The sequence below is a fragment of the Hydra vulgaris genome, chromosome 05 (genome assembly GCF_038396675.1).
Source record: "Hydra vulgaris chromosome 05, alternate assembly HydraT2T_AEP".
Classification (NCBI taxonomy): Eukaryota; Metazoa; Cnidaria; class Hydrozoa; order Anthoathecata; family Hydridae; genus Hydra; species Hydra vulgaris.
This window is the reverse complement of record NC_088924.1, coordinates 14829935-14850130: the sequence shown is the minus strand read 5'-3', so window position 1 is coordinate 14850130 and position 20196 is coordinate 14829935. Positions and strand designations below refer to the sequence as shown.

Here is a 20196-nt window from a genome sequence, read left to right as displayed (position 1 = left end):
TCATTTATTATTTTATATAAGTCATTTATATTGTGTATATATATGCAAGTCAATTGTCTTTTAAAAACAAAGTATAAATTAAAAAATTGTTTTAATGCAACTAATAAACTTAAAACCTTCTAAAATAATGGCTTTGTTCACAAAACACTCCATTACTTCAGTGTTGTTAAAAGAGCAACATTTTAAGTCTTCTGATACATTACACTTCCTTGTTCTGTTCATAAACCCAGCACCATATGAAACATTACAATTTGACCAATCACTCCATTGTGCCCAAGGGGCTAAAATTACAGATAAAAATTATTTTTTAATGATTATTATTTATATAATAATAAATCTAAAAAAAAGCCAGTAAATGATGATTTGTCATTTTAAATATACATTTAAAAAATCTTTGATCAGGTAAATAAATAGAGGAATCACAGAGATTATTCAAAATTAACCATAAAAAATGGCGTAAAAAAATGAATAAAAAATTAAAATAGGACATCACATTAAAAATTTGTTTCAAATTTTAAAAATATCATCTTTAAAAACCTGTGTTTGAAGACATGAAATACTATGTTTCTATCTCTATCAAAAAATTGAGACAAACTGTGAAAAAAATCTTTCACAGATGTCATTATTACCTTACTTTATCCCTTTTTTTCTTTAACCATTCTGAACATTTTTTTTGTACGCTTACCTCCAGTGTTAAAAAGGAGGAAAACTGGAGGTGTACATCAGTGTACTCCAGTGTTAAAAAGAAGTAACAACATAAAAATATTAAAATCTATGTTCTAATATTAATTAAAAGCCATTTTAAGTAATAAACATAAACAAACTTTAATCTTAAACTTAAAATAAAATTATCTAAACGCTACATATCCATTTTTTTATTTTTATTTTTATTTAATTTAAATTCTTTACTCACTCAGTTTGTGTCCCTTTTTTAACTAGGAAAGAAAGTTGATTACATAGTAAAATCTGCCAAATTTAATAAAACAACAATTTTCTAAAATTATTTTAGAAGACACTTGCTTCATAATTTGTCATAAAAGTGTAAAACAAAGTTTGCTGCATTTGAAGATGAAAGATCAAACAATATCTTAGCAACAAAAGAGGACTTAACAAAACTTAACTATTGCAAAAAGTGCTGATTAGGCAAAAAGTGCTGATTTTGAAAAATCAAGAGTGCTGCTCCTGTTTTTCTTTTGCTTCTATTTAACTTTGTGTCAGTAATGGAAGTTAAATGATTTCAATCAAATTATGGTTTTCTTTACAACTGGCTCACAAAGCAGACACTTTTTTCTGAATTTTGACAGGTCCAAATGATTTGATCAATTGAATCAAGTTTAGCTGCAACATTAATGTGAAAAAGCAATTTATTTTTCACTTTAAATCTCTCTACAGTTATATAACTATAGAATTTTGATGCAATTGTGAGTGGATAACAATAAACAAAAAAATGACTTTGATTGGTTGAACACATTGTTGATCAGCATAACCTTTAGCAGATAAATATATTTTCAATGATGGAATTGGTGAACTTCTAAAGGTTAGTTAGTAGTCACAAGTAAGTCACAAAAAAGTCTTATTTGTAAGGTGCATGCAAAACCAACTCAGTTGTGACAAACCTAATAATCATGGCAATTTGATTTTGTAAAAAACTTAAAAGGAATTTTGAACTTAGTTTGTCTTAGAAGTGTTTTTTTTTCTCAGCTACATCAATATGTCCCTGCCCATAGTGTAAAACCTGGATGAACAATTTTCTAACCAAGAAATATCAGAGTAAAAAAGGACAATTGATTATCAGAAAGTTCTCACTCTCAACAGAAATTGAGCAAGAAAGTTTTTATTTGCAAACCTTTCTCTGCTATATTTTCTTGGTGAAAAAAGTTCTTGATGTTTTGCCAATCATAAAGCCATAAACTTAGTTCTTAGAATTATAGATAGGCTATTTTATAACTTAACAACCATCTTTAGTTAAAGCAAATTTTATTCCTTAAAAGCTATCAAATAGTTAAACAAACTTAGTATTTACAGGCCGTCAATGCAAGGAGGAGAATGAAAACCAATGCAGACATCTTTTAAGTCATTTTTGTATTCTAGAATAATTGGTTGAAAACACCAAAATTGAATTCTTAACATTCAATGCAGTCATGAATTAAATGCAACAAACATGCAATGTCCTCAAATCCATCTATAGAGACCCTATATTTGAATTCGGGAACGCATACAAAGCCTCAGAACTTCAGTTATATCTCAAGTCCATGCAGTCATTAAGCACATACCTGAATTTCTTATTAATCAAGCTGAAAAACATCAAAATTTTTTATCCAAAACTTCTTTCAACTCTACAAAATTATTTTTTAATAGACTTTAGAGTGAGCAGTCATCAAATTCAGTTTATGCAGATTTCACTCTATGCAAAACATTTACAAACAAAAATTGGGTGATCTAGAGTACTGCAAAAAAAGGGTGAGCAAAAAAAAAAGAAAAGGAATAAAACTATATTTGCACATTAAATGAAAAAATAAGTTTTAATGTAATCTTATTTATTACCTGATCTATTTTTTTTTTTATTGTATATAATTATAGAAATTATTATATATATTTTGTTAAATTATTTTATATATATTATATAAATTATTATATAAATTTTTATAATTATTGTATATAATTATAGAAAGGTGCGTTGTTTCAAACGTAATTGTGACAAGTGTAAAAAAAAGCAAAAAATTTTATTTTACACTGCTAATTGAAATAACTTTATTTTACACCACAAAAAAAAGAAAATAATTTTATTTTACACTGCCTAATTTAAGGAGTGTAAATACCATTTTATTAATTACTGACCTGACATTAGAATGACTAATTTTGACTGATTTGGTTTAAAATTAAAAATCTTTTCTATTCCTATCAAAAGAAAAAAAAATTGTTTAGTTTCCAAACCAGTTTGCAAGTTCAAAATCAACAGAAATAAAGAATGAGAATGCCTTTGGAAATAATCCAGAAAATAACTTTTTAACATTTTATGTTCTGTTGTTAATTCTGCGCAATCCCTATTTTAGCTATATGTTTTATTAAAAAAAAAAAGAGCTTCATTATTTCTTTAGCAAGATTTCCTATTTGAATGGAAATAGAAACAGTTTTGCATTGTAGTGCATCTAACAAATTTTTTGCTCATAATGCATAAATCCAAATTAAAATTAAATAAATTTTCTTCAATTTTCTTTTTGTTAAAATCCCTTTTTAGGTACTCTTTATTATGTTTTTTTTTAAAAGACCTGCATGTGTCAAACAAATTAATAATTCTAAAAAAATGCTTTGTTACACAAAAGGTTTTATATAAAAAAAAAGCTTACTTGAAATACCAATGATTAACAAGTCTTTAATAGAGCCATCCTGAGCATCATACCATGGATCTGAAGCATACACTCGAACATTTTTAAAACTTTGCGCTTGGTTGTTAATTTCTGAGCAGATAAACTCTTCGTTAATTTTAATTCTATATATATAAAAGGTGTCATTTAAAACTTGACTAATCTCAATGTATGTCCATTGATTTATTTCAATTGGTTTTGTTTTAAAATATTGAAGAGGGCTACCATTAATAGGAGCTGAAATTAAAAGACTTCCATTTCCATCTTTATGAAACCAGATGCTAGGAATTTTATCAACATAATAAAGATTATCCGAATTTATAGTAAAATGAATAATATTATGCCAGCCAGTAACAAATGAATTAAGCTTCACATAAAATGAGACTAAATATTCTTTTTGAAGTTCTGGTATTTCAACAAGAATCTGTTCTTTTACTAATCGAATAATACTATTCCCCACCAGACAATCTGAAAAATGATTAAAAAAAAAATTATGCCATAAATAACTAAACAACTACTCCTAACAATATATACCACCAACCAGATAAAAAATTATATAGGTATTTCCTTGCTAGATATTCTTAAACAATATTTTTGATAAAATAATGTAAAGATAAGGACACCTCAATACTAAGGTATTTCAACAAAAAGTTTCGCCATTATGCTTATTAACCATTTAAATTTTATTATGCTTATTAATTTAGTTAACTATTAACTCTATTAGTTAACTACTAACTCTTAAAAACTAAAGCTCTGCTCTTAAATGCTTATGTTATTTTGTTAGCATTTAAAATAAATACATCAATTAAATATCTGATTTAGAAATTAAGAGTTTATTAAAAACAGAGATTAAGAAAACAAAACACATTAGATGACACACCAAAGAGCAACCTCCTTAATGATATAGAATTTCAAAAAAGATAAAAAACATGTAATGGCCATTAACTATGGTCTAATTATATTATGTAACCAATTTTCAGCCCACTAAACCAATAGGATTTCAATTTGGTACAAGTGTGCTGTACTTTGCCAACTTCAGGTCAACAAAGTTTTACTTTTGATTTTTTACATCCTGTTACAAAAGGGTTAATAATTAATTAGTTATAAAAGCATTGCTTTATAAGAGCATAGCTTTTGTCAATAATTATTTAAAGAATGTAGCAATTAAATTTTATTCAAGTATTTAGCTAATTTATGAATTAATGATTTTTTAGTTTCAACGCTATTTTATAACAAATATTTTTCATAGTTTATTTATTACACTTTCATTGGTTTTTTAGATCGACCATAGAAAAAAAGTTGTTTAGAAATGTGAATTTAGTTTATCAGGTGAAGATTTTGTTAAAAATCTTCACCTACTGAACTGCTAGAACACCTATTTGAACTGCTAGAATTGCCCACAAGATCTGTGAATTTTCCATAATGCACTAGAACTTTCAAGAGACTTCCAGAACTTTCTAGAATGTTCTTTATCTGTCTAAAATTACTCATACAAGTATAAATGCTTGAATCATGAAAAATTCAATATTTCTCTGAGGAGCAAGGGAAGTAATTTCATCAAAATTTACTGAATTTGAAATGTTATTATTAAGGACAGTGTACTTAAGGAGTTATTTTGTAAGTGATCACAGTTAACTTGCAAATCTAGAAAATCTACTCATTTTTTAAGCTTATTAACCAATTTTTTTGTCTATTCAATATGCTATTGCTGTTTCTTACTATACTGAATAAACAAAAATATGATTTTTTTTGTTTGTTATTCACCTCCTCAAGGCCGAGAAGGCCACTACAGATGAGGAGGCAACTTAATAGTGGTTATAACCAACTCTATAACTCCGAAACACGAACCTTGACGAACAAGGCCGCTGTGTGGAGAAACAAGTAGAACGAGGTACTAACAGGGACGTGGTGAGGATTGAACTCGGAACCTCTCGCTTATGTAGCAAGCGCTTTACCACTACACCACTACACTTTTCTGTCTCAATAAAAATTTTCATTTTCAATTTTTTATCAGGGATTAAATAATCAAAGTCTGTGATTAAGAAAAGTTGTTTTTTATGTTTTTATTTTAAAAAAAATGTGTTTTCGACGTTAGTACAACTGTAATATAACACTTTGAACCCAAGGTCAAACATTGTGTTACATAATTTTATTGTTTACTGACTTATTTGATTTTTATATGCATGTTTTATAATTTAAGTTTTACATTTTTATACATTTGCTTAACCATTAATTAAAAAATGAAAAAAAAATTATTTGATTTTTATATGCATGTTTTATATGTTAAGTTTTACATTTTTATACATTTGCTTAACCATTAATTAAAAAATGAAAAAAAAAATTAATTAAAAATTTTACACAACTAGATTTGGCCTAACTAAAATAATTATTTTATAAATAATTTATTTTATAAAATAATTTTATTTTATTATATATTCTTGTATAATTAAAAACTATATAGGTTTATTTTATATAGGTATCACTTAATGGAATGAGACCTATATAAAACAAGCAAAACAATGAAAAATCAACAATAAAAATAATAAAATGGTTTACACATAAACATAAATCAAGAAAAAAAACACAATGAAAGAAAAGTAATGAAGATAATTAAAAAATTAAGTTTATTATTTTTTGTTAAATTTTTATTGAATTAAATTAATAGCAGTTAAAAAATTTTGAAAAAAAAGAGAATGAATAAATGCAAAAACTAAATGAATAAAAGCAATTTATTAAGTTAATTACATTAAAAATTAATGCAAGGATTAATGAGATACAAATTAAATGATGAAAGTGAGCGAAAAATAATATATATTATAATTAAACATAACACAAAATAAATTAAAAAAAAATGATGCAAAATAAACTTAAAAAAAAATAAGCAAGAAAAAAATTAATGCAAATACAAGAAGACACTGAAAATGACAAAACATAGGAAGACAAAAAAAAAATGAAAAGCTGTAAACAAAAAAATCATAAACATAAATATATTTTTATTACACACAGAGTTAGCAGTTCTTAACCACTTAATTACCAGTCTTTCATGACTATAATTAATATTTTTTTATAAAACACATTTGGAGAAAAGCAAAGAATTTATGGGAAAGCAGAATAATTTTGTTGACCAACCTCAAACCCCCTCTTCATCTTTTAGGCTGGCTTAGATGAAAACCTGTGTTACATTGTTTCTGCCTGAGATGATGAATGCTGGATCTTCTTGACTCTACTCAGATTACTGCTTGTGTCTCTTTGAAAGTGGCTATGCAACTCTTCCTGTTATCTAATGAGGGTAATGCTCTAAAACTCAGTTTAATGGTTTTGAGGCTAGCATATAAAAAGGTTTCCCAAACTCTGTGGTAACTTTCAGAGGGGCTAATTCCATCAACAGCTGGCATCATAATATCAGAGTTTTAACATGTTGCTATGTTGCGCATGGATGGAGTCTCTGTAAATGCTTTGGTGCACATTGTTGAAACCATATAAGGAGCCCAAAGTAAACCAAATACAGGGTGCGTAAAAAGTTCACGGCCATTTCGCAAAACACAGTATTTCATTTACAAAACACAGTAACGGGTGATGCGGAAGTTATCGGACAAAATAAAAACGTCAATAACTTATTTATAAATAAAAAAACAAACTACTTTATATTTTTTTTAAATATAGCATTTATCTTTTAATAAAAATATATTATTTTTTATATGAAAAAACACCACCATCTGCAATTGATCTCAATTTTGCTCTGACGCCTTTTATATGCGACTGTAAAAAGTTTAAATCAATTTCTTGTAGTTTTAGTTTAATGTGATCAATCAAAAATTGCTCTGTTGAAGCTTGCCAATCTCCCTCGTAAACCTTTTGTGCCAAATGTCCCCAAAAATTTTCAATTGCTTGTGCTTGAGGCACATTTGGGGGATTGGATTCTTTATCAACGTAATAGACATATTAGTCCATCCAATTTAGAGAATCTTTAGAGTAATGAGAACTTTCTAAATCTGGCCAAAATAAATAGTTAAAGTCTCCATGATACTTGTGAATAAATGGAAGAAGTCGTTTTTCTAAACATTCATTAATATAGATTGATGAATTGATCGCTACAGCCTTGGAAGTGCGAAACAATCGCTCGGACATACCACGGTCAGATATGGCTATCCACATTAATAATTTTTTTGGAAATTTCTCTTTTCCTATAAAATGAACACTTTCTTGACATGTCTTTTTGTTGTTTGTGTAGTATCCATAATTCCCAGGCATGTTGTCCCCTGCAAAACAAAAGTATTTTTCGTCATCGATGACTAGAAGCGATTTTGTGTTATAGAGTTGGTTAACTAGTTTCCTGCATCTTTTCTTTGCCTTTATTTGTTGTTCTATAGTATGTTTTGGAGTCTTTTCACGTTTTATATATTTATTATTCATTTTTTTTAACTGACGACCAATTGTCGATTGATTTACACCAAATTTAATACCTATTTTTCTCTGACTGACCCCTTTTCGATTGTTGACAAGTCTCGTTAATTCGGCTTTCTTTTCTCTAGTCCAGGATGTCAGGCGACCAGGGTGCTTTCTATCACAAAACGATTGAACAGTTTCAAGTCTTTTTAGGTTATCATATATTGTACTTCGAGCAAATCCTTCCTTTTCAAAATGATTTACGATTTTTTTTATTTTTATGTTAGGTTTATTTACAAAAAACATTTTTTGTCGCTTTCGAAAAGATTCTCATTCAACTGCATTTAACCTCATTTTAAATAATTGTGTTTCAAATAATAAAGTTTATATTTTATAGAACGTTTATGCCTACAAATAAAACCACAAAAACTAATTATTATGCTCAAATAATGAAATTAGGATTTGTCAGATAACTTCCGCATCATCCGTTATACTTCATTTGTAAAACAGGTTATGAATGTATGTACACAGGTTATAAATGTATGTACACAGTTTGCCAGACATAGTTATTTACATATTCTCAAAATATCCTCCCTCTACCTGAATGCACTTTTTTAACCTCTTAGGAAAATCATTTACAGCTTTAGCAATTGTTTCCATTGGGATTTCTTTCCAGGCTTTAATCAGGTCTTTTTTTAACTCTTTAATCGATCGATGGGGTTTCATGCAAGCTTTGGTCTCTAGAATACTCCAACAGTAGTCCAACAGGTTTAAGTCTGGTGAGTTTGATGGCCATTCTCCAATCTGTCTCTGAGAGCTGATGTCAACTTTGATAAAATTGGGAAAGTTTTCTTCCAGCCAAGTTTGAGTCTGTATAGCTTTGCAAAAGGGTGCACCATCCTGTTAAAACTTCCATTCTTTATCTCCAAAATGCTGCTGGGTCAAAGGCAAAAGTTTTTCTTCAAGCATCGCTCGATATTCAGCACCATGAACTTTGACTCCATCTGGAACAAAGAAGAGAGGAGTTTTACCATTGTGAGTGATTCCTACTCAGACCATCACTTGCTGTGGCTTCTGTTGATGGCAAATGATTATTTTTTCGAGTGCCAGGGGTTCCTTAGACCAACTTCTGTCATTTTGATTGTTATGAGCTTGCTCAACATCGAACCATTTCTCATCAGAAAACAGAATTTTTCGGTGTTGCCCAGCACCAAAACGTTTCAGAAGCTTCCTGCATCAGTTCAAACGTTTTTGTTTCACCTCTTCTGTAAGTAATTGAGCTGTAACATGTTTCCTGGCTTTTAATCCGGCTCCTTTCTGAATATTTTGGACTGATCCTTCAGAAATTCCAACAGCTTTGGCCATTTTTCTTGTTGAGTTCTTCTGTGTTCGTGGGTTTCTTTTAATTTGACCTAAGATCTTATTCCGGTTAGCTGGAGTGTTGGCAGTCCGAGGATGTCCACTTCTCCATCTGTCGTCATAACTCCCAGTTTCTTGATATCGCTTAATGACTTTGGATACAGTTTGGTGATGTTTGATGTTTAGAAGTTGGACAATTTCTTTCACTCATCTTCCTTGCTCAAATAGACAAATAATAGCAGGTCTGAGTTCAGACATTTTTCCTAAAAACAATGCAAACATTGTTTCCAAATGAGCTTACATTATGTAAAATCTGAAAAACTGCATAGGGTGTGTAAAAAGTTCGTCTACCTTGCTTAAAACGTTATAGAAAAATGGCCCCAAACTTTTTACGCACCCTAAATATTAAACATAAAAAGCCATCCTTACCACCTAACTGTTTAAATATATCTTTCACAAACATTTGTGATATTTAAAATAACCTTCTATCAGTTGACTTTTACTTCTTGCAAGATTCACCAGACTTGCTTTCTCTTTGTGAGACTATTTTAAATTTGGCTGTTCCTTCTTCAGATTTCAGTATTGATGAGTACTATCGTTTGATTTGTAAAGACTTCAATAGTCACATGCTTAGCTTGAAGGTATACTTACACATCAAGTAACCTATTTGTCCAGAATACAGCTTTGAATCCTTCTGCTTAGCATGTAATTTCTGATCAAATTGACTATGCCCTTTCTTTTTACCCCACTGCCAATATTATTGCTATTAGCGATTTTAATTCCCATCACACTGAATGGCTTGGCTCTAATGCCACTGAGTCTGCTGGCACTAAAGCCCATAACTTCTGTATTTCTCTTACTCAGATAGTTAACTTTGTGAATCATTTTCCAGGCAACTTTAATCACTTACCTTCACTCCTTGATTTGTATTTTATCTCTAACCCTAGCTTGAGTTTAGTTTCTCCTTTTTCTCTTTTAGGTGGATTTGACCATGATAAATGCACCTCCTACGTAATTTCCTGGATTACACAGGAATGGAAGCTTTTATTTTTTCTTGCCGGTTCCAAGTTAAGTCTCATTCTAATCCATGGTTTTCATTTTGTACAGTTGCTATATCTAATCGTAATCATTTTTTTCATCTTTTTCTAAAAAATAACTCTCTTGAGAACAAACAACTATTTATTATGACAAGAAATCAATGTAAAAAAGTGTCTGATGCTAGGCTCCATTATTTTCAGTTCACTAAATCCTGTATCTTATCTCAGAAGTTAGGCTCTAGAGACTTTTGGAAAATCTTCAACAGCATCATTAACAAGAGTAGGTCTGACATTCCATCTCTCATTCATGGGACTGATCTTATTACCTCTCCCAAGAATAAGGTAGAACTACTTGCTAAGAACTTTTTTTCATACTTGACTCTTTAAATATGACCATACTCTTCCTTCCATTCCAATTAAATGACAATAACAATATATATTCTGAAATAAAAGTTTACATTTCATGGTTGTTTACTAATAGTACGAGTACTAATATAAGGTAAACACCAATTAAATAATAATAGCAACCATATAATAATAATAAAGTAAATTAAACGAAGAGGATTATAATAATATCAATAATACTATTAAATATAATAATAAGAATAATAATGATTATATTAGTAATTATAAAAACAATAATAATAATAATTGTATTAGTAATTATAATAACAATAATAATGATAATAACAATAATAATAACAATAATAATAATAAAATTGACAATAATAATTACAATAATAATATTATTAACAAATATCACATAAATATTAAACAATTTTAATAAGTAATATTGATGATAATAAAAATGTAAATAAAATGTAAGTAATATTAACATCACATATAATAATAAAACTAATAACAATAGTAATAATAACCTATTATAAGCCTAAAATTTTAATTAGAGTATTTTCCTATCAAATAGTCAAAAAGACGGCTTTTAAATTGTGAAATAGAGTTGAGTGATTGAAAATGAAAAGGTAAATTATTCCATGGTTTGTAATAGAATTATCACCATATTTTACCAAACAACGATTTGGGATAGATAATTTAAAGTTACTAAAAAATCAAAGGTAATAACAAGAACTTTTTTTAGTGGTCAAAAAATTGGAGAATGATGGAGGGAGGTTTACTTGTTTATGATTCCAGACGAATAGACAACTTAATAGATAAAAAAGATCACATAATTTGAGTATTTTTGATAGAAAGTAAAGGATGTCAGAGTTAGAATGATATTGTTGAAAGAACATTATTTTTAAAGTTTTGTTTTGTAGGTTACATAATCTTAAAAAAGCATTAGACTTGCATTGTCCCCAAACCTGACAAGCATATCTAAGATGTGATCCAAAAATTGCATGGTATATATTAAGTAGAGTTTCATAATTGACATTGCAAATTTTGGCTAGCATCCCATTTGATCTACAGGTTAATCGATTGTTAGACATTCAAATCACTCCGGCTTCTGTTGCTAAATTCATATCTCAATTAAACTCTTATATGGCTTGTGGTCCAGACAACATTTCGGGCATAGTCTTACAAAATTATTTTCCAGAACTCTCTTTAATTCCCTCTAAACTATTTAATAAGTGCTTGACTGAGTCTTGTTTTTTTGCCTGGTGGAAAATGCTATTTGTGGTTCAAATTTTTAAAACTCTGAAGAACATTTAGACCCACTTTAATTATCGGCCAATCAGTCTTCTTTTTATTATTAGCAAGATTTTTGAATCTTTGATCAACAAATTTCTCACATCCCATCTTGAGCCAAATAACAATACCATTTTGAATCCTCTTGCTCTATAGCTGACTTGCAACTATATGTATTAAGCTATTATATATCTGGAAAAGTTTTTAAGATTATCAAATCATTTCCTTTTTTCTGCTTTATTAAAATCATCCTTGAAGGCCAACCCTCTTCTCCATTTCCTTGGTACATAAAAAATCTATCCTTGGCCCTGTTTTGTTCCTTATTCACATTAACAATCTTCCTCACATCTTACTCTTACCTCTTTTTGCTGATGAACTCCTGTCTCGATAAGAAGTCTTCTCTTTTTGACTCCTTAGAACAGGCAGCTGATCTTGAATCTGATTTCACTTCTGTCTTCTGTAACAGATTGAAGCTTGCAGTGGTTTCTTAATTTTAACTCCAACAAAACGCATTTATTTACTGCGAACAACTATTGCAATACTGTCAACATTCCTATAATAATGAATGGCAACTCTCTCACTAATTCCTCTTCTTTAATTCTCTTCATTTTCTTGGATTACCATTCACTACTGAACTCTCATGAAAACTACATATACAATCGATTGCTAAATTTGCATCTACTAAGATTATTTCTCTTTATTGTGCTCGCCATTTCCTAACTCCTGATTCCATTTTCTACCTCTAAAAATCTCTTATTCACCCCTTTATCTTTCTCCTCTAAACAAAGTCTAAAAACTGCATTGTAAACCCCATTGGACCTGCTCTATCTGCTAAACCTGAGCGTCTCTCCCATCATCATAAAGTTGCATCTCTTTGTCTCCCCCTGCATGCTTTAAAAACTATTATTCCTGTAGTTTTTTCCCCACACTTTAACCCTTTGGAACTCTCTCCCATCTTCATTTTTTCCTGATGCATACAACCTACAAATTTTCAAGTCTTCTGTCAACTCTTTTCTTGCTCTTTAACTCTATTCTTTTTTTTTCTAGCAACTCCCAATTTAATAGTGGTTGACAGCAGCCTTGTTGTGAGTGAATCAGAATAAAAAAAATTAATAATAAAAAAAAAACTTTGATTAACTATTTAAAAAAATGTTGAAAACAATTTCCAATTGACAATTGTGACCTTTTCATTAGGAAATAAAAATAAATATAATTTTCATTTATTCCCTCTTCAAATTATGCAACTAAGGGAACATAACAAATCAAAAAAAAATTAATAATGAAGACATTTTAATTTCTTTGACTTAAAAGAACACAGCCACATATAAAAATAAAAACTTCATACTTTTATTTTTCAAATTCTTTATAGACAAAAGTAAATCCATTGAAGTAGATTGTTGATTTGGAGCTAATGAAGATGATATTGCTTTCATTGTAGTAGGATTAAAATCAGATATAGTAAAACCTATAAGAATATATTATAAATCATTATACACAGGGCGACAGCATTTTTACATATGGTCATATATATTCAAATGACAGTGAAAACATAAAAACTATTTTTTCAATTTCTTAATTGGATAAAATTATTTTTTTACTAATTAACTAATTGATGGTAATATACTATTAATAATAAATATTAATATAATAAAAAACATGGCAGTTGTTAAATAGTTAAGTAATTCAGTTAATAATAAACATAAATGTGCGTAACATGACTTGCTTTTAAAGAAAAACGTTATCATTAATGCTCTTACTCTCGAGTCCTTAATACAAGAGGGGGGGGGGGGGGTGGAAATAAAAGGAGGGGGGGGGGGAATTTTAGTCTAGATCTAATAAACGGCAGAGGGGGGGGGGGGGGGTTTTAATAAAAGGGGGAGTGGGAACTTTTTTATGATACAATATAAGTATTTTTTATAAAAAAGTTTAGTTTATAAATTCGAACTAATATTTTTTACAAAATACGCTAAAAACTATTTAATTCTAAGTGCGGTTTGCAGCAAGGGCTGCCAACTTGCCGAAAATTCCATATATCTATGTGTAATTGGCCGAAAAATGCATTATGGGATGTCTTGCGGGACCAAATTCATATAAACAACATAATCAGTTTATACACTAAACACTGTTTATAATATATATACATAGATATATTACATATATTGGCTTTAGCTTTTCAGGAATCAAATTATTATTTGTAATCCCTTATATAATTAAATATGCCAGCTTTTTATTCAGCCATCAATTGTGTAAACAAACATGGAAAGAATGTTGAAAACAGTATATCTTTTTTTAGATTAAGTAACTGTTCACCATATTTGATTTATTAAAAAAAAAAATATATCAAAACTTTAAAGATATTTTTAAAACAATGCAAATGCATAATATGATGAAAAATCATAATGTGATGGAAATAACTGCAACAAATTTATAAGGTTAACTTTTTTTTAGATGCAAACTTTGGGTTCATAATTGTCGTCGTCAAGACCTTGATAATATATCAGCTGTCAAAATTTTAGAAATAAGTATTTGTCATCTCAAGTTAAGATTTTTCGTCTTAAAAAAATAAATAAAGAACTTACAGTTAAAGAACAAAATGTTACAAAATTGTGATGGTTCAATAAAACACATTATAAATTTATCTAAAAAATTTTTAACTGCTACAGTTTTTTGAAAGTTAATTACTTATTAATAACCGCGTTAAAAAAGGAAAATGTTGGACTGTTAAAGATAAACTGTTAGCCTTGAGGATTATGTATCACAGTCCACAAACTTTTAAAATGCTAAGAAGAGTTTTTTCATTGCTAGAAGCACTATTTTAATGTTTCTAGAAAAATCTTTTGGGACCCTAGTATCTGGATTTTCAAATAAGGTTATGGCCTTATTAAAAATGAGAGTTGAAACCATGACAAAATTAGAAAGGAACTGTAGCCTTGTTTTTGATTAAATGTCTTTAAAGCAACATCTGGATTATGACAAAAACATTGACAAGGTCGTTGGAATTCAATTGAATGGTAAACCAGTTAACCAATTACTTGTATGGATGGTTCGAGGGTTATCAACAAAATGGAAACAACCAATTGCTTATTTTTATAGTAATAATGTCATTAATTCAACCAATTTAGCTAAGATCTTAAATAATGCTATGGTTCATCTACATGCAATAGGTTTAGCTGTAAGATGTCTTGTTTTTGATCAAAGCTCAACTAATATTAGAGCTATTAAATTTCTAGGATTTTCATTATTAAATCAACAAATTTTACATCCAACTACAAGAGCAAAGGTATATATATTTGATCCACCGCATCTCATAAAAAGTGTCAAAAGTAATTTAATACAACATGACATTTTGTCTGATGGTAAAATAATCTTGTGGAAGCATCTGGAAGAGTTCTATAATTTGGAAAAGGTTAATGCTATCCGCCTTGCTCCAAAATTGACAGATTGTCATTTAGATCCAGGATCACAATTAGCCATGCGAGTAAAGTTGGCAACACAAATTTTTAGTAGTCAAGTTAGTACTGCTTTGAATGTATATGCTTCTACAAAACTATTGCCTGAAAAAGTTTTGTCTAAATCCTTTTTTATTAAAAATATGGATATTTTATTTGACACAATGAATTCTCGTAAACTAATAGCAGATAAACCAACACGTTCTGCTTTAACGCTAAATAATAAGTTTATTCATCAGCTGGAAGATTTGAGAGTTTATATTAAGGGCATTTTCGTGGTGCTCGTAGCCAAAAAGGTATATCCAGTCATTGGGGTTAAGATGTTACTATTTCTAATATTCTTTGTCTCACAAACGAATTGCTTCATGAGGATTTCTTTTATGTTTGCACAGCTTAGTTTAATCAAGACTGTTTAGAAAAGTTTTTTGCATTAATATGAAGCAAAGGAGGTTGGAATGACAGACCAACAGCATTGCAATTTAAATAAGCATATCAAAATGCTTTAGTACTCCTTTCAATGGAGCAACCTAATTCTAACACTAATTGTCTTCCAGAATCAGATTTTTTGGTTGCAGTTACTGTAGATTCCATTACCAATAAAGTATTTGAGAACCAAATTTCTACAAATGAAAAATTGATTTTTAAACAGCCATCTTCATTATTAACAAAAAAATTACAACCTTGTATTTTACAATTTTTATTTTTGTAATTTTACTAAAAGAAACATCATACAACAAGTTATTAATGAAATAAAAATCATTGCAATTTTAGATTTCTTTTTGATGAACATGTTGATCATGCCTTTCTCTTGAAAGAAAGTTTAATTAGAAACTTTGTTATTATGAAAATGTCTTATTTTATACGCTTTTATAATCGAGATATACATCCACGAAACGAGGCATGTAAAAAAAAGTTGGCTCGTATTATCCATGGATAATGCTTGCATTAATGCTTGTGATAATGCAATTATAGATCCATGCTTGCTTTTTATATTAAATAAAAACGATCTTATTTTATTAAAAAAGATATTTCTTATTAGAAATTTTTTTTTTTTTCTCACAGTATCATTTATTAATTTAGAATCTAAATAAGAGTATATTTAAACGAATAAGGTGATAACAATGCTTTTAAATAGCAGTTTTGCAAGTTTTTATCACTCATAAATATATTCATGGTAATATTAATAATGTTATACAAGTAAATTTATGAATAAGTTAACAATTTCAAAAGTTTAGTTTCTAAAGGATTTTTTTTCAAGCTGCCTGATATGATTGTTACTTGAATTTATGTTACTAAGATTCATTAAGTTTGCGTATTAAGATTGTTTTGGTCCCGCAAGACATCCCACAATGCTTTGCGGCTAAAATTAAACTATTTTGTCAGGAGTTGGCAACCCTTGGTTTGCAGTCAAATGCGCATTTTCAAACAGTTGTTTTAGCATATTTTCAATAGGATTTAATATGCTGAATTGAGATTTAGTAGTTTGTCGATTTTTAAAGCCTATTTACACTGAAAGTTTTTGTTTTTATCAATGACTGAAGGAATTATTTTCTAATTTTTCCTTATAATTAATAAGCTTGGGTTGGGTAGGAAAATGTTCCAAAAATTAATAAATTTCCCACCCCCTTTATTAGGGACTCGAGAGTAATATAGTTTATAAGGAAATACTTTAATACAATTTTTTAACTTGGAATTTTTTATTTTTAACATTTGTTGTAAGTCATTTAAATTTTTAATTTTAATTCTTTTTCACTTATAAACACTCATAAAGTATGCATAATATATATAAGATTTATTTGCCTTTACTGGCTTCACTTTATTTCTTAAAATAGTTATCATTTACAAGTGTAAAAGGTTGCTAAAAACAAGCGCCATGGGCGCCCATGAATTTTCTAGTTTAGTATATTTATCTACTTTTATCTAATACAATTAGGTAAAACTAATTTTCATGAATAAATCAAAATATTATTATAAAAAACAAAAAGACAATTCAATGGTAATTAGTGAATAATGTTATACAATCCAATCATTTATTTCATAAAATAAACTTCAAGTTAATTTTCTCAGCAATTTTACACATTGTTTTTTTGTGTGCATAATTTTAATTATTTGGCACAAATGTTACTTTTTTGCATTTGAATTTATATACTGTTTTGATTCAATTTTTCTTTGAATTTATGTGCTTTCTTTTGTTTCTTTAACTAGACTTCTTTATAAAAGGTCATTGAACCAAATGCCAAACCTGCTCCACAAATCAGTTTATAAACTGTGCATATGGAAAATTGTACTATTTGTTTAACAAATAGTACTATTTGTTTAATGCTATTCAGGTTTCATTATTTATTTAATGAAAACACTTTTTGCCAGTTGTCGATGCCTAGTCAGCAGTAGAACAAGTAAATCAAAATCTGAGTTAATTGTCAGAGAGTATGTTGTTGAACTTAGTAAGAGAATTTAAAAGATTTAAGGCTCAAAGGCTTGAAGGCTAATTAGATCAAGAAGACTAATTGGGCGTTAATTAAATGGTTCAAAGCGATTTACAGAGTTCTAAAAAATTGAAGCCACAAACACCATTTTCAATTAGATTCAAAAGATAAAATAAAGAAAAAGTTTTTTTATCAACTAGTTTATCCAGGTAGACAATTTGAGCCCTATTTATGAGAGATACATGCATGAGAAATCCATGCATAAGAGATTTAATTTTATTAAATTGCCTGCCTAAACAAAAACCCTCAGTCAATGTAGCAGCATTCCTTGCGTGTTCTACCTATTTAAATTACTCAATGTATGTACACTCACAGCAAGTTCTATCTATTAAAGTTAGCCAATGTTTGTGCACTCCGCTGCGCGAATCCATAAACTTTTCTAAAAACATATGTTTGTTAACGACACTAATTATAATTTTTCATAATCTCTAGATCCTAACTTCAGAATAATGGTAAAAAACTTTTGAATATACCATAAGAGGAGATTGAAAACATTCTGTAAATATTGCCACAAAAATCATTTAATTCTATTTATGCATTTTGTGGAGATAATGCAATATCAGAAATTTTATGTTTGAAAACTTATATAAAGGTTTTTCTTTAAGTAGATTTTTAGAATAAAACTATTGATTCAAAATAAACTTACTTTATTTCTAATTCTTTATATATAGCATTTTACAATATCAATATTTTGATTTAAAAAATTTATATAAATTTGAATTATTAGTAAGGAAACAAGTACTATTTAATTTTGTATTTACTAAAATAATGAGCAAATATTAACAACATGATAATGTTCAGCATTATCGTACATAATATGACTGTATTGTCAGTACATAATATGTCTTTATTGTAGAGAAGATATTCTTGTACAAAAGATAACTTTTTTAAAAAACAAAATTAAAAGATGAAAACAATTAGGAATATCAGCTGTACAAGAAGAAGAAAAAATTGGGTAAAGTGAAGCTGATGGACGTGAAATTTTTAGCGAAGACAAAAAACATCAGCCTAAGAGTCATCACAAAAAAAATTGCAAAAAGAATCGGAGCAGAGTCTTAAGGTAGTAGTAAAAAGTGCAATGATAGGGCGAATCTAATGTAGAAGAAGTATGATATAAAAGTTTTAGTGAGATCATAAAATAATCTGAACCATTTACTTAATGGATAAAGTACATCACAGTAAATTTACCGATAAACTAAATCAACTAGTCAAATTACTACAGTTAAGTTAATAAACTATTTGATATACTTAATATGCTTAAAGACATTTATTTGCAAAAGTTAGCTGTAGAAGTGTTTCTATTTATATCTTATATATCGTTAACACATGATAAGCTCCTAACTAAAACTTATTTTAACAAGAAACTTTACAAAGAATATGAAAAATGCGATACCATTTTTTTACATATTCTATTTATAGCACTATTAAGATGAAATATTTTCTATAAACACGCAAGTTGTTTATAGGAATTCATTTTAAAAAGAAATCTATTTGAACAAGAGAATTCTAGTCTTCTCAAATTCTCTTGTTCAAACAATCTTGAATTTGAAATTTTTAATTTTAAAAAAATATAAAAGGATTTAGCAAATTTTTAACTCTCGCTTGCTTTTAATTATAAATTTAATTGAATAGAAACTGCATCAACAACAGTAATACCCAGTGGGATAGCAAGGATCATTTCTAAAAATCAAACATAGATCTAGTTACAGATTATTCTTAAAAATCAAATATGAACCTAGCAACAGAACAATAGATTTAGAAGATAGTGCAAGTGAGGAAGAAAGTTATTTTTAAATTGTAAACATTTTTAATAGTTAAATTTTTTTTTGTAAAGGCACCATTAATTTTTTGTTTCATGAAAATAGTTTAAAAGGTAAAAACATTAAATTTCAAACATTAAACAAGTGAAATAAAAACTATGTTAGAAAAAATTTAAACTTAAAAAAATAAATAATTTTAATTCTGTTCAAATTTTTTTTTTTCAAAAAACAAACTTAAGCAAATACTTAGACTGGGAAATATAATTCAACATTTTACACCAAATTTTTTTCTTTTGCTTTCTTTTATTGCAAAACAATTTAAACAAAAAAATTGAATAAAAACATCGGCTTAAAAATCTCTTGAATGAAAAAATTACGCATACTTAAATTTTTAATACTATGCTAGATCAAGGAGCAATAAATTTAAAAAAATGTGGTTTCTAACAAGTTTAGTATATTTTTAAATTTACTGGTTTGTTGTTTTAATTTGATCTTACTCATTTTGTCTTTAGATAGCAAATGTTTTTGCACAAATATAAAGTTTAAAGTTTTATGACAATAATGTAGTTCTATTTATTTACTATGTTTTATTTTAAACATGTTTTAAGTTTTAATGTTATAAACTGTACAAAACAGCAATTAAACAATGTAGTCAAGTTGTTTTATATTAACACAAGCTTTTAATGTTGGTATAACAACTTCACAGTTTT

At 28.1% G+C, this 20196-nt stretch overlaps 1 protein-coding gene across 4 annotated transcripts in view; it reads right to left on the bottom strand.

Moving 5' to 3' along the window:
- Window positions 1–20196, bottom strand: part of LOC136080611 (uncharacterized) — a 129393-nt gene that overhangs the window by 27480 nt on the left and 81717 nt on the right. For all 4 annotated transcript variants that reach the window (XM_065797472.1, XM_065797474.1, XM_065797473.1 and 1 more), the window contains 3 exons: window positions 13137–13256; window positions 3348–3833; window positions 117–281 (listed from right to left, as the gene is read on the bottom strand). In XM_065797472.1, coding sequence (XP_065653544.1) covers window positions 117–281; window positions 3348–3833; window positions 13137–13256 — 771 coding nt within the window. The remainder of the gene's footprint in view (window positions 1–116; window positions 282–3347; window positions 3834–13136; window positions 13257–20196) is intronic.